Source organism: Aotus nancymaae, unplaced genomic scaffold (genome assembly GCF_030222135.1).
Source record: "Aotus nancymaae isolate 86718 unplaced genomic scaffold, 86718_ANA_hifiasm-v0.15.2.pri h1tg000007l, whole genome shotgun sequence".
NCBI classification, from domain to species: Eukaryota; Metazoa; Chordata; class Mammalia; order Primates; family Aotidae; genus Aotus; species Aotus nancymaae.
In genome coordinates, this window is record NW_026988418.1 from 56,971,340 (window position 1) to 56,994,747 (window position 23,408).

Here is a 23,408-nt window from a genome sequence, read left to right on the forward strand (position 1 = left end):
TCAACAGGTGACCAGGACACCTGGGAGAGGGCCGACAGTTCAGCAAAAAAATAAAAGGCTCTGAGGCAGGGAGCCAGGAGATCTGGCCCGGCTGGTCCCACCCCCACAAAAACAAAAAAACAGCAATTGGAAACGCTCAGAGTTGAGAGTTTCACAGCAAGCACAGCTGAACCCAGGACGGTCCAGCTCTGTGGGGGAGGGGGTGTCCGCCATTACTGAGGCAGCCTGCTGTTGCTGTGGCAACCCTCCATTACAGAGAAAGTCTGTGATTATAGAGGCGGGCCAACATTGCGGAAGCAGCTCTAACTACACCCATATAAACAGGACTGCAGGGAAGTTCACACGGCAGCTGGGCGGAGCCCACAGCAGCTCAGCGAAGCCTCTGCAGGCTGAGAGTGACTAGGCTCCCTCCTTGTAGGCAGGGCAGCCCTGAAGTAAAAAAAAAGGCAGCAGCACAGCAGAAACTCATAAAGCCCTAACTCCCTGGGACAGAACACCTGGGAAAAAACAAAGGAGGTTTATGAGTTCTGCTACTGCAGATTTAATGTACCAGCCCAGCAGCTCTGGATGAACAACAGGGCTCACAGCTCAGCACCTGAGCTAATATAAAGGACTGTTTCCTCAAGCAGCTCCCAACCCCCGTATATCCAAAGAGTCACCTCAAAAAGGAGAGCTCAGACTGACATTTGGCAGGTATCCTTCCGGGACAAAGCAGAAGAAGAAACTGGTAGCAACCTTTACTGTTCGGCAGCTGCTGCAAGTGATCCCCAGGCAAGCAGGGCCTGGAGTAGACCTCAGCAGTTCTACAGCAGAGAGGCCAGACAGTTAAAAGGAAAACTAAGAAACAGAAATAACTTCATCAATAGCAAACAGAACGTCCACTCAGAGACCCAATCAGAAAGTCAAGAACTACAAAGCCGACAGGTGGATAAATCCACAAAGATGGGAAGAAACCAGCGCAAAAAGGATGAAAACACCCGAAACCAGAACACCTCTCCTCCTACAAGGGAGCACAACTCACCAGCAAGGGAACAAGACTGGATGAAGAATGAGTGTGATGAAATGACAGAATCAGACTTCAGAAAGTGGGTAATAAGATACTTCTATGAGCTAAAAGAACATGTTCTAACCCAATGCAAAGAAACTAAGAACCTTGAAAAAAGATTTGACGAAATGCTAACGAGAATGGACAACTTAGAGAGGAATATAAGTGAATTAATGGAGCTGAAAAACACAACACGAGAACTTCGTGAAGCATACACAAGTTTCAACAGCCGAATTGACCAAGCAGAAGAAAGGATATCAGAGGTCGAAGATCAAATCAATGAAATAAAACAAGAAGGCAAGATTAGAGAACACAGGGTAAAAAGCACTGAACGAAGTCAACAAGAAATATGGGACTATGTGAAAAGACCTAATCTACGTTTGATAGGTGTACCTGAATGTGATGAAGAGAACGAATCCAAGCTGGAAAATACTCTTCAGGATATTATCCAGGAAAACTTCCCCAACCTAGCAAGGCAGGCCAATATTCAAGTCCAGGAAATACAGAGAACACCACAAAGATATTCCTCAAGAAGAGCAACCCCAAGATGCATAATCGTCAGATTCACCAGGGTTGAAATGAAGGAGAAAATGCTAAGGGCAGCCAGAGAGAAAGGTCAGGTTACCCACAAAGGGAAGCCCATCAGACTCACAGCAGGTCTCTCAGCAGAAACCCTACAAGCCAGAAGAGAGTGGGGGCCAATATTCAACATCCTTAAAGAAAAGAACTTTTAACCTAGAATTTCGTATCCAGCCAAACTAAGCTTCATAAGTGAAGGAAAAATAAAATCCTTTGTGAACAAGCAAGTACTCAGAGATTTCATCACCACCAGACCTGCTTTACAAGAGCTCCTGAAAGAGGCACTACACATAGAAAAGAACAACAAGTACTAGCCACTCCAAAAACACACCAAATGGTAAAGAGCATCAACACAATGAAGAATCGGCATCAACCAACGGGCAAAACAGCCGGCTAGCATCAAAATGGCAGGGTCAAATACACACATAACAATATTAACCCTAAACATAAAGGGACTAAATGCCGAAATTAAAAGACACAGACTGGCAAATTGGATAAAAAGCCAAAACCCATCAGTGTGCTGTATCCAGGAAACCCATCTCACATGCAAAGACACACAAAGGCTCAAAATAAAGGGATGGAGGAAGATTTACCAAGCAAATGGAGAGCAAAACAAAGCAGGAGTTGCAATTCTCATCTCTGATAAAATAGACTTTAAAGCAACAAAGATCAAAAGAGACAAAGAAGGACATTACATAATGGTAAAAGGATCAATGCAACAAGAAGAGCTAACGATCCTAAATATATATGCAACTAATACAGGAGCACCCAGATACATAAGGCAAGTTCTTAATGACTTACAAAGAGACTTAGACTTCCACACAATAATAGTGGGAGACTTCAACACACCATTGTCAATATTAGACAGATCAACAAGACAAAATTAACAAGGATATCCGGGACTTGAACTCAGACCTGGACCAAGCAAACCTAATAGACATTTACAGAACTCTCCACCCCAAATCCACAGAATATACATTCTTCTCAGCACCAAATCACACCTACTCTAAAATTGACCACATAATTGGAAGTAAATCACTCCTCAGCAAATGCAAAAGAACGGAAACCATAACAAACAGTCTCTCAGACCACAGTGCAATCAAGTTAGAACTCAGAATTCAGAAACCAACCCAGAACTGCACAGCTTCATGGAAAATGAACAACTTTCTCTTGAATGTTGACTGGATAAACAATGAAATGAAGGCAGAAATAAAGATGTTCTTCGAAACCAACGAGAACAAAGACACCACATACTAGAATCTCTGGGACCCATTTAAAGCAGTCTCTAGAGGAAAATATATAGCAGTAAGTGCCCACATGAGAAGAAAAGAGAGATCTAGAATTGACACCCTATCGTCAAAATTGAAAGAGCTAGAGGAGCAAGATCAAAAAAACTCAAAACCTAGCAGAAGACAAGAAATAACTAAGATCAAAGCAGAATTGAAGGAGATAGAGACACGAAAAACCCTTCAAAAAAATCAATATATCCAGGAGCTGGTTTTTTGAAAAGATCAACAAAATAGACAGACCACTAGCCATATTAATAAAAAAGAAAAGAGAGAATAACCAAATAGATGCAATAAAAAATGATAAAGGGGATATCACCACAGATGCCACAGAAATTCAAACCATCGTCAGAGATTATTACAAACAACTCTATGCACATAAACTAGAAAACCTGGAAGAAATGGATAAATTCCTGGACAGTTGCCTCTTCCCAAGCCTAAACCAGGAAGAAGTCGAAACCCTGAATAGACCAATAACAAGGTCTGAAGTCGAGGCAGCAATTAAGAGCCTACCACCCAAAAAAAGCCCAGGTCCAGATGGGTTCACAGCCGAATTCTGCCAGACATACAAAGAGGAACTGGTACCATTCCTTCTGAAACTATTCCAAATAATCTAAAAAGAGGGAATCCTTCCCAAATCATTTTATGAGACCAACATCATCCTGATACCAAAACCCAGCAGAGACTCAACAAGAAAAGAAAACTACAGGCCAATATCCATGATGAACATAGATGCAAAAATCTTCAATAAAATACTGGCAAGCCGATTACAACAGCACATCAAAAAGCTTATCCACCATGATCAAGTAAGATTCATCCCGGGGATGCAAGGCTGGTTCAATATACACAAGTCTATAAATGTAATTCACCACATAAACAGAACCAAAGACAAAAACCACATGATTATCTCAATTGATGCAAAGAAGGCCTTCAACAAAATTCAACAGCTCTTTATGCGAAAAACCCTCAATAAACTAGGTATCGACAGAACACATCTCAAAATAATAAAAGCTATTTATGACAAACCGACAGCCAATATCATACTGAATGGGCAAAAACTGGAAGCATCCCTTTGAAATCTGGCACTAGACAAGGATGCCCTCTCTCACCACTCCTATTCAATATAGTACTGGAAGTTCTAGCCAGAGCAATCAGGCAAGAAAAAGGAATAAAGGGTATGCAAGAAAAAGGAATAAAGGGTATTCAAGTAGGAAAGGAGGAAGTCAAATTGTCTCTATTTGCAGACAACATGATTGTATATCTAGAAGACCTCATCATCTCAGCCCAAAATCTCCTGAAACTGATAAGCAACTTCAGCAAAGTCTCAGGATACAAAATCACTGTGCAAAAATCAGAAGCATTCCTATACACCAATAACAGACTTAAAGAGAGCCAAATCAAGAATGAACTGCCATTCACAATTGCTACAAAGAGAATAAAATACCTAGGAATACAACTAACAAGGAACGTAAAGGACCTCTTCAAGAACTACAAACCACTGCTCAACGAAATAAGAGAGGACACAAACAGATGGAGAAACATTCCATGTTCATGGTTAGGAAGACTCAATATCGTGAAAATGGCCATACTGCCCAAAGTAATTTACAGATTCAACGCATCCCCATCAAGCTACCAATGACCTTCTTCACAGAACTGGAAAAAACCACCTTAAACTTCATATGGAACCAAAAGAGAGCCCGCATAGCCAAGTCAATTCTAAGCAAAAAGAACAAAGCAGGAGGCATCACACTACCGGACATCAAACTATACTACAAGGCTACAGTAATCAAAACAGCATGGTACTGGTACCAAAACAGAGATATAGACCAATGGAACAGAACAGAGGCCTCGGAGGCAATACAACATATCTACAACCATCCGATCTTTGACAAACCTGATAAAAACAAGCAACTGGGAAAGGATTCCTTGTTTAATAAGTGGTGTTGGAAAAACTGGCTAGCCATATGCAGAAAGCATAAACTGGACCCCTTCCTGACACCTTACACTAAAATTAACTCCAGATGGATTAAAGACTTAAACATAAGGCCTAACACCATAAAAACCCTAGAAGAAAACCTAGGCAAAACCATTCAGGACATAGGCGTAGGCAAGGACTTCATGACCCAAACACCAAAAGCATTGGCAACAAAAGCCAAAATAGACAAATAGGACCTAATCAAACTCCACAGCTTCTGCACGGCAAAAGAAGCAGTCAATAGAGTGAATCGGCCACCAACAGAATGGGAAAAAATTTTTGCAGCCTACCCATCTGACAAAGGACTTATATCCAGAATTTACAACGAACTAAAACAGATTTACGAGAAAAAAACAAACAAGCCCATTCAAAAATGGGCGAAGGATATGAACAGATACTTCACAAAAGAGGACATACATGAGGCCAACAAGCATATGAAAAAATGCTCATCATCACTGGTCATTAGAGAAATGCAAATCAAAACTACGTTGAGATACCATCTCACGCCAGTTAGAACGGTGATCATTAAAACATCTGGAGACAACAGATGTTGGAGAGGATGTGGAGAAATAGGAACACTTTTACATGGGCTGGAGAGGATGTGGAGAAATAGGAACACTTTTACATTGTTGGTGGGAGTAGAAATTAGTTCAACCATTGTGGAAGACAGTGTGGTGATTCCTCAAGGACCTAGAAATAGAAATTCCATTTGACCCAGCAATCCCATTACTGGGTATATATCCAAAGGATTATAAATCGTTCTACTATAAGGACACATGCACACGAATGTTCATTGCAGCACAGTTTACAATAGCAAAGACCTGGAACCAACCCAAATGCCCATCGATGATAGACTGGACAGGGAAAATATGGCACATATACACCATGAAATATTATGCAGCCATCAAAAACGATGAGTTCACATCCTTTGTAGGGACATGGATGAAACTGGAAACCATCATTCTCAGCAAACTGACACAAGAACACAAAATCAAACATCGCATGTTCTCACTCATAGACGGGTGTTGAACAATGGGAACACATGGACAGAGGGAGGGGAGCACTATACACTGGGGTCTGTTGCAGGGGAGTGGGGAGGGACAGCAGGGAGTGGGGAGTTGGGGAGAGATAGCATGGGGAGAAATGCCAGATATAGGTGAAGGGGAGGAAGGCAGCAAATCACACTGCCACGTATGCACCTATGCAACAATCTTGCATGTTTTTCACATGTACCCCAAAACCTAAAATGCAATAAAAAAATTAAAAAAATAAAAAAAGACACCCTTCCCTCAAAAAAAAATGATGGTTGCATGGAACTCTAAAGAAAGTTACAAGAATTCCTGGAAGAAAGATCTCAGAAACTACTTCAGACACCTCCACCCTCCACAATTTAATCTGCCTTTCCACTAGGATTGATTGATCTTGATTAATACTTTTATCCTCCACTTGTCTGTTGGGATCTGACCTTATTTTCCTTACTTTGTGATAGGTCTCCACTCCCTTTTACTTTCCTAGCACAGTTGCTGTGTCCTGGGCAGCTGGAGAAGTCAAGATCGCTGCACAGCATCAGCTCTGGACCCTAACTCCCTCAATAAAAGCCAGTTAGGGCCACTGATATTAAATATCCCTGACAAGAAATAGTTTCTAGAAATTTATTTCGTGATACAAGCATTGTTTGCTCATTTTCACACTTCTGTGTTAGTCAGTTTGTGTATTCCTTAGTTTGTTACATCACATACATTTAGTCATACTAATAAATGCTTGTTGAGCTGAACTGCTACTCATTTTTGTTGAATTGAGGTAGTGCACGGATTCCCTGACACTATTCTTGCTCAAGTTACAGTCTCATAGTTTTTCTGACACACCCCCAGGGAGCTGTTGGAGAGACTCCCATCATTCCCTGCCAGCATAATATAAAGTCAGCTCTCTAGAAGATCTGAGACTGACCCATGGATCCTCTTTCCTTAACCCTTCTTTCTCACCCTGTCATTTGAAGACCTTATCTGTAGACCTAAAAATCAGAAGGCATGCTCAGACATTAGGAATATTATGAGGTAGGTAATTTGGCTGCCAAAATATTCCCCATGCTTGGAAAGACATTTTATTGAATTTGGGGAAGAATAAGATAGAGTTAGTAGCCAGGACAATCTTGTGTTAGTAGAGTTAGTCCTGGATATGCTTCACTCAAGATGGATGTTGAAATTAAATTCTATCCATGGCTTTGTAGTAAACAAGGGACAAGTGAAGACACTTGCATTCGCTGTAAGAAAAAGTCCATAAGATTGAATTAACCAAGCAACAGCTGTGTAGCATGGATGGTGAATGAGAATGAACATTGGTTATTTTGTTTCCTTTGGGTAACCATACTGCCAAGGCACAACACATTCATGAAGTATACACAAAGCTTAATGTATAAATGACATTTACAATAGAGGAAGGAAGACGGAAAAACAAAGCAAAAGGGCTACAATAGGGTAAATAATGAGCTAACATTAAATCTTGAAAATATATCTTATTTTTTAATGTGGAAGATAGTGACGCAACATTGAAGGAACTCAAGCAGCGTCAAAGAAGGTCTCCTGCTTGAGGAAGGAGTTGATGAAAGGTTGTAGCTTTTAATATATGATGATGAAAAGAGATCTCCTTTTTTGGGGAGTGAGTCTCTGATTCCAGTTTTACATTTCTGGAGCAATTAGCAGGACTCCTCTTGGCTTTTCTTGGTCTCTTCTGTTAGAAGAATGTCTCTGATATGTAATATTTGTTTGAAAACTCAAAGAAACTAGTTTCCTTTTGAGGTTTGCCTTACTTTTTATGTTCTGAAGTTCATTTCGAACCTCAGATTTTGCTCCAAGCAATAAAACTGGTTGGATTGTACTAACATAATGGAGCTGTAATTTTAGCCCACTGTTGGGGGTGGGGAGATAGTTAAGGTGTGTAATGGTTCTGTGGTTTCTCTGTGGAGTAGAATTCTCTGCAAAGCTTTTCCATGTGGTGTTTTAATAGCTGTCTTAAAACTCTCTGATGCATGGAGCAAAACCGAATTAAGCTCATGTGCTAGATTGGTGGGATGGGCCGAAGACTCTGTGAAAAACGAAAGAAAAACAAACAGCCTAAGCCAGAGGCTACACAGTCCAGAGAAGATCCCCAGGACGTATCTAAATTCAAAATCACTGCAGCAGTTGCCTCTTTTAACCCATTTTTGCAGAACTTTCTATAGAAAATTAGAATATTTCCCTTGCATATATTAGTATTTTACATATACGTGGTGCTCAACAAATTTACAAAATGACCCTAGGTATATTCATTCTTGGGTCCTGCAGTAGTCTTTTGAAAGTTGTATTAATAGATTCATCATTTTAAATGAGAAAAGTGAGTCAAAAGATAAGCCCTAAGTCATTTGACTAAGAAACCACAGAGGCAGAATTTGACACTACCCCAACCTCTCTGCATATCTACATCAGAACTTCAATCATTAGTGATTACATTTAATATTTATGAAGACAAGGAAAACCAGCCAGACAGTGTATACATGCATAGTAAAGCTGTTTCTAGACTACTGGTTTTTCATCAGTGAATATAAGCCATGTATAGTGTTGTCTAAACATCAAAGGAATGAGCTGTTTCTCTAATTCGGATTCTAAGTGATTCAGAGGTATGAGTCCTTCCAAAGTGCTGAATGTGACTGATAAAATGCCACATACTCAGTCGGCCCTCCCATGCTATGCATGTGTAAAAATTCTCTTTAGTGTGTGGTTTTGGCTGCTAGGTTCAAGAAACATTATTGAATGCTACTATATGCCAGGCACATGGGTGAAGTAGGAAGTTGTCTAGGGGTCTGTTCTGGTATAATTCTAGGGGAGCCTTTTCCACTGGACCAGTTCGCAGCCTGAAATAACCACCATTAGCAGGGCATCCTTTTGAGTTAGTTCAGGAGTCACTGGGATTCCTTTTTGAAAATGCAGATATTAGAAGAAATACTTTAAAATGGTCCTAGCACTAAAGCTTCCATATATGTGTGTGTATATATATATATATATTTCAAATCAACTCTAAAGACTCTGAGCTGAATAGCAGGTAATACCTATGAGAAGGAGGTAGTGGATTCTGGTAAGGTCTGTAATGAGCCCTGCAAAGCCAGAATATAGCAGCAGGCTAGGAAACCTGTCTTATCTGGGGAGAGGGGTGTACTAAGGCTCCCCATCAAAAATAAACTTCTATTTATTTCCTCTGTTTTTATTTTAAGAACTAGCCCTGCATGATATCCATGTTTTAGGCCTGGATGCCCAAAACTGACCAGATTAATATTTGCAATTCAACCAGCAAACAACTGATTCATTTTCATATTTTGTAAGCCAAGTAAGCAGATCCACATCTCTAATGAAAAGAGGCCTGGGACTGTTCTCTTCCCCCAGTCGTCTGTATGGCCACCTCAGAGGTCATCATCTTCATAGCCAGTGCACAAAATCTAAAGCTCAGTGTCTTCTCATTTGACTCTAATTGATGTTTGACTTGTGTCTATGGTTGATGATGGGTTAATGTCTCTGGCAGACTTGCACAGGGCACAAAATGACTTGATGATTTCTCATGCCACACTCACATTCTCTCCCATGACTCTGAAAAATTACTATACATACCTTTAGAATTTTAAACTAATGTGTTCAGATTCTGGTCCTCTCTTTCAAGGACCTAGAGTATTTTAGAAACACGTCAGTTAACAAGTTTATTATTATTAAAGAGAAAATTATTTTACAAACTGTTGTTCAAACTTGTATTTGCCTTTTTGTGATTTTTTTTCCCTGGGTCTCTCATAAGTTCTCCACACTTAAAGCAGCTTGCATGGACTAACCATGTTTGTTCTAATGACCAACAGGAGCAGAAGCCCCCAAACTAATATACTTAAGGATGGCAAGGATTATTGCTAGGTGCTATGCTGAGAAGGGCTTTCTATAGGTTTTCTCATTCAGTCTTCACAGCAATCCCAATAGACAGCTACTGTCATTATCTTCATTTATGCATGAGGCGTAGAGGAGATAAGTAACTTGCCCTGGGGCACACAGCTTGTTCATTGATATTCAAATCGGGGCTTAGTGAATCCAGACCCAGTTCTTAATTACTGTGGCACAATGACCCATCCTTCTTCAAGGGGTCACCACAGTGTGAAGGAATCCAGTCACTTGTGGGCAGGGTATGCTTAGGGATCTCCCAGGTCATTGGCCCCAGTGTGCAGATGCCTGAGTGGCGAAGTAGGGAAATGGTCAGGAGGAAAGGAGAGTCCTCGAGTGGGTTGACCCTGCTTCTCTCAGTGGTCTCTATACTTGCTTTTTGTAGAGCCCATTTTGAAGGATAGGACTTAAGACTAGGTCACACCTGAACCAACATCAGCAGACATTGCTTCAGAGTGTGTATTTGGGATGGGGGTGGGGTTCATATGCAAGGGAGGGAGTAAATCTGTTTTGCTCTCCTTAATATTTTCTCAGAGATAGCTTTGGTCTTCCCAATAAAAATCATATCTAAGTCAGTCTTAGACATGCAGCTCTTCCTGGGATGGAAGCTGTGATATGCTGGTAGATGTTTAGTAACCTGTTCTCCATGTGGAAATCTCCGATTTGTAGTGCTTGCCATCGTCTTAGTTTAAATATTCCTACTGTAGCATATTTCCAATTATTAAGGCAGTTTTACTGAAGAGAGTTGGGAAGAGCCATGAGCAATCGGCTTCAGCACATTCCTAGACAGAGGGCAAGATGAGGGTGAATCAAGCAGTCGTTGCTGCAGGGGGCAGATGTCAGGTTACAACCCTCTCCCAGATTACGGACCAGGACCACACACCCTGTGTGCTGCTTCACTCTGCCTCTCTTCTCTCTCCACTCCACCCTGATATTCTCCCACCATAAATCAAACTTCTAAGAATTTCTAAGGCACCCTGAAAAAAAAAAATAGAAACCACTGAACTTGCAGCCTATAGATAGTAGGTTGGGAAGGGAAGAGGGATCAGGCCATCAAGTTACCTTCTGATAGGAGATGGAAGAAAGCAGGAAGGAGAGAGAGGGGAGGAATGGTTTTATAGACAAGGCACATTTGGATGTGGGTCTTTGACTGTTTTCTCCTCTCTGGAGGAGCATCCTCCCCCTAGCATCTGGTTGCATGTCTAAGTCACTCCTGGGAAATACATCTAAGCTGAGGAATGGCCACAAGGCCCAATTGCCCAATCCATTGCCACTGACCCCTGGTGTGGGCCATGTTAGATCAGATATAGTGTGTTCTCTTCCTAAAGGACTCCAGGGCCATGGACTGTACACCCTGCAGTTTTCTGACATGCTGCATTCTAGCATTTTATGATTCGAGGGTCAAAATCCTCTCAGGATCCAAATGCACTCCCTGTTGCTTTAAAATATCCACCAACAGATATTTACGTATAGAACCCTGCTGTTTCCCATTCACTGCCAGGCACCACAAAGTGCAAAAGCATAGAAAACATGATTTCTGACCTAAGGAGTTTACAATCTAGATGAGAAAAAAATGGCAGTCGTGTGGTCCAATTCCTAAATAAGGATTACTTTAACAGTATGATTCAGTCAAACTATAGCACTTATCATAAACTGTGAGATATATATAATTAGAGTCTATAATAATAAGTACAGCAGAGTTAGATTAGTGTATAGCATGGTCATTAATAGTATTCTTGTTTGTTATGTAATAACATACGCCCATTTTTAACCTATATTTCCAACCTATTTTACAGTTAGAGTCACACAAATATGATTCTAGCAGCCAGTTCTATGTAATAAAAATATTTCTTCTGCTGGCCAAAAGCCCATACCAACACTCCTGATGCAGATCCAAGACTCTTTTTGAAAAAAAAATCTGGTATGGGAAAGACATTCACAAATCTCTGTCCATTTGGCAGTAAATCTACTTAACAAAAAGGTTATCATTTCATCAGAGTATTGACATAAAGTACAGGTTTGCATATTCGTACAGTGTTAACTAGCTCTTGATAAAACCTGACTTTTTGAATGTTGCCTTGATTTTACCTGGGGTATTTAGACAGCTTCTCCTAACAAGGGCGCTGGCCACTACTGGTTCATAGACCTCATCAGGCCCTGTTCTGTTCTGGGTAGAGGACTATGAGACTCTCATCTCGAGTCCTTCAGGGACACAGGACCCCCGTCATATTAGCAAAGGCAGCAGAAGAGAGCTTACAAGTCCTGCCCTGTCTTTCCCTATATGAGCTGATTACTTGTGCTAATAGAGCGAAGCAATTACAATCCAATTGTCCAAAAGCTTCTTTTCACTTGCTTTTGAAAAGGCTTTTGCAATTAAGAATATGAAATGCCTAAGTAAAATTTGGAGAATTTGCAATACATGAAAGAAAAACAGTAGTAAATTTACCCTGTGTATCTGGGACAGTAGGCTTCTTTGAGACAGCCAGTTTCTCTGCATTTACATGAATACTTTCCTGCCTTAGGAGACTACTATGTAAGTGTCTGGGTTAAGAAGCCCTCCTGCTAGGGCTCAAATTAGGTGAGCCTGGTAAAGTAAATAAAAGGAAATGGATTGTGTCCATACATGACTTCATCCCATCCTTCGAACAGCTTTATCAATCACTAGGAGGGGCAGGACTCAGCAATGATCACGCACAATACATGCCTCCAGGTCATAGAGAGCCGACTTGATTTCCTAAGGTGCTTTTGGTATGACAGACCTAGACCCTCTTCCTCCACCACTGGATATATCTAGTGTAGCTTTTCTAAAATTATTAATCTTTTCTTTCTCTCAGCTCATGCCACTAATTGCTCCCAAACTTCTTAAACTATCTTAAACTTAAACTTTTTAAGATAGTTTAAGAAGTTTAGGTGTAGTTAGTAGCCTGCAGGTAATTGGGCTGCACACATTGTACTTTCATTTGCCCATAATGGTCAACCCTGGCTTTCTCCATACTAAATTTCTCTTACTTTCCTGTGAACTTAAATTTAAGGACTTCATTTAACTGCATGTTGGGATAGGAGATGGGTAGAGGGGTGTTTTTGATTGTATTTTGCCAAATCTAATCTGTGTCTGATTTTTTTCAAGTTTTTTCTTTCTAAAAATGCTGCCAGTTGGTGGAAGTTTGGAATCTCTGGTTACCCTGGAATACTAAGAGAAAGACTCAGAAATTGCATTTGCAAATAATTGCTTATTTAGCTATTCTGTCCAATTAGAAATGGGAAAATGACTTGTTCTTCCTTAGTTGAATATTGCATATTTGCTAGCATCTCACTGCCCCCTGCTGCAGCTCACAATGAGTGCATCCTTCTCTATGGGCATTCTCTATATTATTACTGTCTGACTCGTCCCTGTCATGCTTCCTCAGGTTCTGGCCAAGTGGTTAGACACTAAATCAAAACTCTGACAAAGTTATGAGTTCCGTTTTGCCACATATATCCGATTTTAAAGCACACGTTTGGTGGGCAAGAGAGCATAGATAGGTAACGGGGACAGAGCTGGACTTTTAAGACCCCTCAAATGGAGAGACGTGGCCTGGACCCCCAGCTCTTATGGAGAGCTCTAAACAAATCTGAACCTGCTCTCACCTGGGCAGATTGTCTCAGAGTGACTTCAGAAACCCAGAAGTTTCAGTCTAGTACCATGACTTGGAGGAACAATTTTATGATTAAGATGTTTCCTGGAGCAAAGGAACAAGAGTGTTGCAGTTGAGAGAAAGAACCTTGGGAAATTGTTTAACCTCTTTGATCCTTTGTAAAATTATTATTTTTAAAAAAGTAATCATATGATGTTTTAAGGATTTAATACATAATCTTTTTGAAGGCTCTATACACGTGTATACATGTGAGATAAATCTTGCCTATTAGTTTTATTATGGCCAAGGTAGCCTATTAGGTGCATTTTAACGATTATAGAAAGATATTCTGAGCCCAAAGACTTATTCCCAAAACTGTTCTAAAATGATCACAAGGTTGCAAGCAATGTCCGTGGTCTCCATGAGGTTCTGCCAAAATGACCTTGAACAAGCCATTTAACTTTTTTGGACCTTTGTTTTTCCATCTATAAGACAATAGTGAAACTATTTTGTAGGGTGACTTAGGGAATCGATGAGGTAACATATGCCTGACACATGGCAGATTCACAGTGATCGTCAGTTCCCTCCTCCCCCTCCCCTCTTCTTTGTTTCTGGTCCAAATGGCCAACACCTGACCTGACACCAAATACTAATGGGTAGATAGGTGATGGACTCTCTCAATTGCCCCCAAAGGGCAGAAAGACAGCCTGTGTCACCATCAACTTTCAAATATTGGCAAGGAAATTTGCAGTGGAGAGTGGGATAAGGGGTAAAGGTGGTTATTAGAATCTTCAGTCTTGGAAGGTGAAGTCGGGAACTTCAAGGTATTGCCTGTCCTGGAACTGGTGTACTTTATTGTGGAATGAAAGAGATTTTTCCCCTTTAATGATGCCTACAGTTGCAGCTTTGACTGAAGAAGCAGACAAGAGAAAAAACAAGGCATCAAACTCAGGAAACGTCATTTTGTGATCATGGAGTTTTATTTTCTAAAGAATACATTATAAATATCATACCCATTTTTAAGACTCAAAATGTTTTATAAAAACAAATTGTCAGTCTTCCTCTAGTGAATTTAGAGACAAAAAGAATGCTTTCAACTCGTTGAAACAGAGAAAACTACACAAAGTCACACCTACCTGCATCCGTGCATGCACACATACAGTTTGCAAGTAAAATATACATTTTTATGCTTTTACATGTGTTTTTTGGTTTGGTGATAGCCTTGAGAATTGGATGAGTCTTGTTAGGTAGTTAATAGATTTCCATGGAGGAAAATAAGAATTTAAGGATAATCACTCTTTGATGGTAAGAAAGGATTTACACTTACGTATTTTCTCCCACCTATACCCTAGTTCTGTCATCAGCCTGATTATAAACTGGGCAGAAACCAGAGGAACCACATAAAATGATGCATTTTACTAAACCTGTGTGACCTTTTCAAATCTTACACATTGTTTTGGTATCCACCAGGAGACTGTTTTACTATATTTGAATCAGACCTCTAGAGAGGAGCTAGAGAGATGCTTAGATATTGACCTGTCAACCCCTTTATTTTACGAATGGGGAAACTAAGGCCCAGAGAGGTCACATGACTAGAGTACCCTCCCTTATTATTCTCTCTCTTTTCTGATGTCTTTATCATGTTTATTTGTTTCATCTTCCACCTAAGATTGTTAGTGTTCAAAAGCAGGAATACTGATTTGCATGAGTAGCTCTTCCCTCAGCATCTCACAGTGGGTAATGTGTGGTACTCTAGTGACTGCCACTCTTAATCTCCCAAGAGAAATTATAATTACAATAAACAAAGAGAAAAAAGTACTGAATGTAATTCTTTAGTAACTTTTTTTTTTAATTATTTGATGCAAAATATCATGTCCAAGTGTAATATTTTCACCCATTTCCTGGGAGTGGAAAGGCCTCACTTGTAAATTTGCAATGAGATTCTTGTGTTACACTAAGAGAAAAAGATATGGTTCAGTTCTCATTTGGCAGCTCATCCAATATGACCCAACATTTAACAATTTTTTCAGCTTTTTCTATATTCCTACCACTATTTAGAGTTTTAGAATATACCAGGGGAAAAAAAAGATTCCTGTTTTTTGAGATTGTACCTTACTGTATATTTGTGATATAGGAATGGTCGATTGCTTTCCAACACCAGATTATTCTTGGACAGCATTCTAGTGAAAGTGTCATTTTTAAAAATTATCTTCCTCAAAATGAAAGGCCTAGTTTCTCAAGAAAATTGTTTTTTGGTCAAGTTGCATGAAACTTGGCACAACACTGCCGCCTTGCGACTACTTCAGTCAGAGAATCACATACATTACAAGGTCACCTCTGTCTTTAGAGTAAAGTTTACAGGAAAATTATTTTGTTTCTCAGTGGAAACGTTTGACACAAAATAACGTATTCAGGAATATTTTAAATCTAATTCTGTCTGATTTTTAATAGAACGATTGGAAGGCCTCCACTGCTTTTGTGGTTGGGAATCAGATTCAAGATGATCTTCTCATCCAAGCCCTTACCCTGGCTGTCCAGGTCCCTCAGCGTAAACTCTTCAGTATAGTATCGTGGCAAGACATTCTCCAGCAGGTACCTGTCCATTCCTACCTCAAAGCCCCCTGAAGACTTTTTTACTTAAAATAATAGAATAGAATTTAAAATAAACTATCATATTCTTGGGCTGTTTTGTAAACTTTGATGGATTATTTTAAGTAACTAGCTAGAATAAATTTGAATTTTTCAATCTGAAAGAATTTATTTTTGTTCATTAATTTTGTTCATTCAACGTGCATTTCTTTGACAAAGATTTCTGAGGTCATACCAGGCACCATGCTATGTTCTGTGAGAAAATATTTAATAAAAGTTAAATAATTATAAAATACTAGACTATTTAAGACTCCAGGGAGGTACATGACTAACTGGGAAATGAAGGCTACAGAGGGTCATAGCTGTCAGAGGTCAGAGGAGAGCAATAATATAGAAAAGACCTGCCAGATGGCACATACCCATAGATTACTGACAACTTACCAAAGTGACTATAAATATTTTACCTAATTCATGCGTACCTCTTTCTTGCTAGGTTCCCCAACCCCTCAGTTCACCTAGTTATTTGAAAGTTACATAGTAAGTATTCCTCAAATAAGGCTTTTTTATTATAATTTTCTTACAGGTTAATGAAATAAATACACTTGGATCTGCTTCGTCTAAAAAGGCAAAAAAATCTGTAGGCAGTAGTGCACCTTTATATTATGAGGTAAGTGAAAGCGTTTATAGAAGAGATTTTTGTGTTTTTAGAAAAAAGAATTGAGGTAATAATGCGATTGCCATTTTTAAATTTAATTCATTCTTTGAAAATAAATGCCTGCTCCTTATTAGAGATATTTGTTCCTGATGGTGAACACGAAAAAATCTGCCTCCTTTTAAACAAAATTTCCCTTTACAAATAAAATTGTCCTAGATGGTTTTTACCATCGCTGCATCTAATTGAAATAATTGAAAAATATAAATCAGAAACTTATATACACTCGAAGTTTGGGTCATACTTTCTCATGATAATTGCTGAGTATGTGATAGTATTAAGGAGAGTCATATTATCAGCATATTATAAAGTATTAGTTTTACCAAGGAAACAATGTAAAAATGCTCCAGAAAGTGTTTCTTGTATAAGACAGAGGCACAGCTGGAATGATTTTCCATCAGTTTGTGAACTTGGTGCACGTTTTACATCCCACTTTAATCGATATGAAAATAATGATACTCTTTGGATTCATGGTCCATTCCATTTCCAGCAGCTGCTTAGTATAAAGTCTAGCTAGGCTGACCCAGTGGGCTTGTGCAAAGGAATAGGACTCATTCTCCGTATGAGGGGATTTCCTCTCACCCTGCCTTGTTAATATCTAACTTACAGCTTTCAAGAAACTATAAAAATCCAGTGATTAATTAGAATATCACTTAAAATTTGTCAGGCACTGTTTTATGGTGCAGCCGACCTCAAACATAAAGAGTTTTGGATCTTTCTAAGACGAACTTGTTTGCACTTTATTTCAGTGATGACTAATAAAGTTTTTATGTGTCTCAGGTCTTGGGTGATTACATATGGTCTATTTAGTATTGCTTGAGTACTATCTGAACAAGTTTCACTGGATTTATTCACAATAGACAGTGCTGTGGATTTTATAGCATTAACTCTTGCTACACTGTGCTCACCATCCTGGCAAACTTATCTGTGCTTTTGCAGTGAAATCATATATTTTGTCTCTTTTTCATAATGTTCTGAATGTATGTGTGCTGCAGTTGAAACATTATGTGATACCTGGATTTAAAATACTGGAATTTTTCTTCTGAAGTGGCCATAGAAATCCACATCCAATTCTCAGACCTGGGATCAATTAACCCCACAAAAGATCCTTTCTTCTTCACAGATACTCAGTAAAAATCAGAAATGATAGCAGGCCAGTTTTGATGTCTAGTCCAGGCAGGCATTCTGACTTGGATGTGGGATAGCACAAAATTACAAACTGAGAGTTAAGTTAGAAAGCCATCCCTCTCCAATATGTGCTGTGACTCTTGGTTGCATATTCTTCACTCGGGGAGGTCCATTTCACATCTGGCTCCACCACATTCTTCCAGTGGAGCATTTGGGCAATAAGCCTCCCACACTCCCTCACATGCCCTCTTCTGAATGGTTCCAGAAGAAAAGAGAAGGTAGGTGGAGTGCCATGGAGACTGGACTTGAGGTGCACCAGACATTCATTAATGCCAGTTGCTGAAGCAAAACTGATAAAGTCCATAAATTCAGGCTCCTGGTCGGCATCAGCCAAGGACAGGTTGCACATCTGGAGAAGAGGGGCATATTTTCCATCTCAGTCCCTTCATGCTTAGGACCTGTTCAAGCACTCATCCCAAGTGATTTGCAAAGTCACTGGCAACGCCTGCAGAGCTGCAAGGTAGTTGTGAGTAGTAGGCATGGAAGAGGCCCAGAAAGTCTCTTGGGACTTCTGGATGTTTGAGACATGTGGACAGCATGCTCATGAATCTATTTCTGTTTAGAATCTGGCGTAGTCTGTAGCAACTAGGACACTTGATAGAGGTAAGCTCCTGGGGAGCAAAAGTCTTACTACATCCCATTTCTCAAAGGACACTGCACTGCGGAAGAAGAGACAATCTAACAAATTGCTTACGTTACATGGCAAATTCTTAAGAAACCTCCAATTTGGAGATAAGGAACTCAAAATATAACAGCCATGCATGTAAACACCTATATTTACTTCTGCTTGTAGGTCACTCTTGTAAGCCTTAAATCAGAGCCTAGTTATTCTTATTTTAAACACAATCTTAACAAATTTGGCTTTTTGGTTTCCTAGCCTGTGGTTGATTAGAAGCAGCAAATTAAAGTGAGACTTCACTATAGTGGCCTTCATCCATGAGTAGTAAAATAGTGTCAGAACCACATGACATATTTCCAATAATGACTAGCAGTGTCTGGGCTAGCAAAGACCACATTCCTAAGTGATTTGCTCAAGTTTTCATTTGGATGGCTTGGTGTTGTGTACACACAGCCTCATTTTGAAATTGTGTAATTCCCCCTGAAACCTTAGAATTTCATCTGGCCATGGCATTGTATTTGTGAGAGTCTTTATTTATAAACCATAGTTCTTTGAAAAACTGCTTAGATTTGTGCTAATGTGATTCCATAGAGGTATAGCTGCAGCTCATTTGTTCATTCACATTCTCTTTTTGGAAACCATGTTTTGCTCTAGTAGAAACTACTCCAAGAACTCATGTGGGAATAAGAACAGAATATTCTTCTTTGTTTATATTCCCAGGAATGTTGGCTATTACTTTATTATCATCATCATTGTCATTATTATTATTTAATAATGAGGATGAGGATGATCCCATGCACTGGCATATAAGCCCCATTTTCCACATGTAATCTTATATCAGGATATGGACACATTTGAAAATAAATATACACTTATTGCCTGCATTATATAGTAGCCAGTTTTACTAATTATTAACAAATATATTCTTGTTCAAGCCCTAGTGCCAGGCACTACAGTCAATGAAGAGAGAGGATGGAATATTAATATTATAAAGACTCTAACCTCAAGAAGCTTAAGTGCCAGCTAGAGGGAAAACAAAAAAACAAAATATATATGGACATAAGCCTGGCACATGGTAGGCATTTAATAAATAGTTGCTGAGTCAATGAATAAAACAATGCAGAGAATAGTCAGTGAAGTTCTGAGGGACGGGCAAAGCATATAAGAATTCGAAGGAAGATGAGATTATCATTAGCTGGGGTAGTTGGCAGGGAGGGGTGAGACCCAGAGACATTTTTGTGGAATGTTGGCATTTGAAAGGAAAGGAAGGGACCTTATAATTTTGATCTTTTACATATATTACATCAGTTAGCTCACATCACAATTCTAAAAGGAAATATAAAATCCCCATTGTATGAATGGGGAAATTGAGGCATAGAGAAGATAGAATGTCTGTTCACGAGCAAAACAAAGAATTTGGGTTTAACCAAAGATAAACCTATGGCACCAAGTTTTTCTACTTTATCACCAACTGAGTAATCTTTCACTCTCAGTCTCCTAGTAATCTTTCAGTCTCAAAGCTGTATACCCTTGGATGGGTAGATCTTGACATTCAAATATGGAAGAGGGCATTCTAAGTAAAGGGAATAGCTCAAGCAAAGCCATCGGAATGGGAGAAGACTGAATGAATATGTACTAAATTTGAGGTTATATGGTATAATATATACTAACAGGAAAGATGAATCTTGCACATATTTTAATTGCAACTTTAAAATCCTAAAGATGGAAATCTATAAGGAAACATTTCAAACACTGGAAAAAGTACATGCTTTAGATTTATGCCTGAACTTAAGTATATTTCTAGCTATGCACAGATAATTTTCTGTGTATGTATGCTTTATAGCTCACATGGAAAATCTGACCTGTGTATTTGCAGGTATACTCAGTCCTGAGCAAAATTAAAAAGGAAAATACCAGTGGTCATTCAAAACCGACTGAAATGTTCTCAATGAGAGAGTTCTATGTGTACCATAAATGCAAAGATTCTCCCACTTATGACTACATCTGATACACAGGAAGTGAACTTTATAGGATAAATGTGCAAATTTTACACTTGACATTATAACTTTGATAAATCAGAAAGAAAAAGCTACCAGTTGATAGGGGTTTACTTACCAATTTATCTGAAATCAGAACCAACCATTCTAAAAGTTTTTAAATTCTGCTTCATATTTCCTTTTATTTCATGATGGTGATCACCATACCTACCTACCTGGAAAGGAGCCTTCATCCACACAAATGGGCTGTGATTTATGTGCCTGTAACTTATTTATAAAAGACTCATTAGGTCACCACAAAATAAAAAAGGAAAATGAAAAGCTAACTGAAACAAAAATTGTCTATAAAGAATAAAGGTTTTTATGCTCTAGTTGATGGCTCATTGATTTCAAAACAATTTTCCAAGTTTCTATACAATAAAGAACTTGAATTATCCTAAACATTTTATGATGTGGTACAATTGTATCAATGTAAATAATTATTAATTTTCTTCTTAACTCCTATCAGTAAAAGAAGTTCTCATATTTTTAAGAAAATAATTTTTTAAATAACTTTTCTTTTCAACAAATATATCTTAAAATATTTCTATGGGCCTTTCTGTTGCAACTGGGAGATCATCAAATGTGGAAAGATTTTTCTGATAATTAGATTTGAAAATAATGGACCAAATGCAGTTTAATAAAATGTAGGATGCAAATTAGGTCTTCAGATCTAATTCATTTCACCATACTTTTAAGACACTATGCTAGTGCATCAGATTAGTAAGCCCAGATGTAATAGTTCCATTTTTTGACATTTATTTTCTGGATGTATAGACATTTTTCTCAGGTCTTTTCCAACATGTATTTATTAATGATTAACAAGTAAGGACATGGGCTTAATTATAATCTAGTTTGCCACTGTTTTCCAGATTCCTGATATGAAACTCATTTTTTAAACAGTGCCTTGAATTAATAGTCAATTCAATAGAATTGTAAGCTTTTATTTTGGGGGTGGCCCTTGTCAAAATGAAAAATGGAAAACTCATGCTTCAGAGATAGGTACAAATAATATATGAAAACATTGAAAAGGTTTGAAGTTATTAAAATGGCAGCTCTATTGGGAACAGAGAGAGCAGTATGTCATGGAAGAAACGAAGGAAAAGGGAGACAGGAAGCATTCTCTGGCCTTTTCAATCCTGCGTTTTAAAACAAAACAAAAAAATTCTGGAAGAACTGGAAGCTAGCCAACCTAATGCCGTTATTTCATAGAGCTTAGGGACACACCAGGAAATTACAGGCCAGTTAGTTTAACTTCACTTGTAGGGAAAGTATTAAAAACTGCTGCAGGAGATCAAGTAAAAGGATGCTTAGAAAAGCACAGCTTGATTAAGGCAAGCCTGGCCAACGTGATTTTCGGAAAGGGAAGGTCATGTCTTAGGAACTTGTTGAAATTCTTTGAAGCTATTATGGCCAGTACAGTCTTCAAAGAATACAGCGAGACTCAGAATCTGCGGATCTTTCCGTTCCACATCAGTCCTTCAGGGATGCCTACGGAACGTGGCCCACATCAGGGCCTTGGCACTCCACGTTTAGAAACCACTATCAAAATAGCAGAAATAACCCCTGATGGAACATTTTTAAAGCTGGAACCAATTAATATAACCTGATATTTATAAATGTAAAATAATGAGACTTGGAACAAAATGTAGGACTATCAAGCTGTAACAAAGAAGTACTACATTGGGACTATAAAAACAATCCAGGAGTTCTTGTGCCAAAATCTGGGGTTTTGGAGCCATTTCTAACCCGAAGAAGGGAAGAAGAAGAGAAATAGCAGTGCTAGAAACAGTTATAAAGGGCTCTGAAAAGTTGCAAATGAATGACTTTTGTCAAGATGGGGAAGAGAGCAGTCAGATGTGTTAACAGCCCTGGGCCTCCACATTTCTGGAGGGCGCCAGAGCAGCCCAGCAGAGAAAGTCAAGTTCAAGCTAGTGTCTGAGGGGCAGAAGATCAAGGCTCCATTGCTTTAGGAATGGACTCCCAGGGTGTGAATATGTTTGCCTCCCAGATCAGAAACCTGGAGTTCTATTTTCAAAGAAAAGCAAAACTCAAGTAAAGGCATTCGAAAACAATCCAAATCATGCCCCAGCTCTCTTCCACCCTGGGACACAGGCAGCTGGCCAAGCCCATGTGGTAAATAGTTAGAGTCCAGGAGAGGGGAGGTAGACAGAGGGAGGTGTGGTGGTGATGCAGCGGAGCCTGGGATCCAGCAGCAGGAAGCCCACACCACGCAAGGACTGGGTTGCTAGCTCGGACCTGCAGGCAATGGGCAAGGCAGGAATCTCATCAAGAATTCCAGTACACAGAAATCAGTGGAGGGCCAACCATAAGAATAAAGTGAGGTTCAGCAAATGAAGAGAAGTCATCACAGCTTCTCCTCCAGGTCTGGGCTGGGGTGGTTTCTGAAACCTCTTAACACCGTACACTCTACAGGCACCAATATTGGAGGGGTGCTGTGGAAGGAATCAGGAGGACTGTATAATTCTATTTTTGTATTTAAAACTGTGAAAAATCAACAATTACATATGGTGATAATAAAAATTACCGCTTACTGAACACATGTATTCCAAGTCTTGTGTGCTAGGTACTTCATATATATTAACTAACCTAATATTCTTTTTTTTGGTGGGGAACAGGGTCTCGCTATGTTGCCCATGTAAGTCTCAAACTCCTGGGGCTCAAGCTATCCTCCCACCCCTGCCAGCCTAAGTACTGGGATTACAGGTGTAAGCCACTGCAGCTGGCTAACCCAACCTTCTTAACAACCTTTCAGATACTTACGAATGATGAAATTGGAATCAGACTGCTAGGTAACTTGT

At 39.3% G+C, this 23,408-nt stretch overlaps 1 protein-coding gene across 1 annotated transcript in view; it reads left to right on the top strand.

Annotated features, from left to right (window-relative positions):
* Positions 1 to 23,408, top strand: part of SPAG17 (sperm associated antigen 17) — a 253,988-nt gene that overhangs the window by 25,357 nt on the left and 205,223 nt on the right. The window contains exons 2-3 of the mRNA XM_064372648.1: positions 15,894 to 16,034; positions 16,615 to 16,698. Of these exons, the coding sequence (XP_064228718.1) occupies positions 15,894 to 16,034; positions 16,615 to 16,698 (225 nt within the window). The remainder of the gene's footprint in view (positions 1 to 15,893; positions 16,035 to 16,614; positions 16,699 to 23,408) is intronic.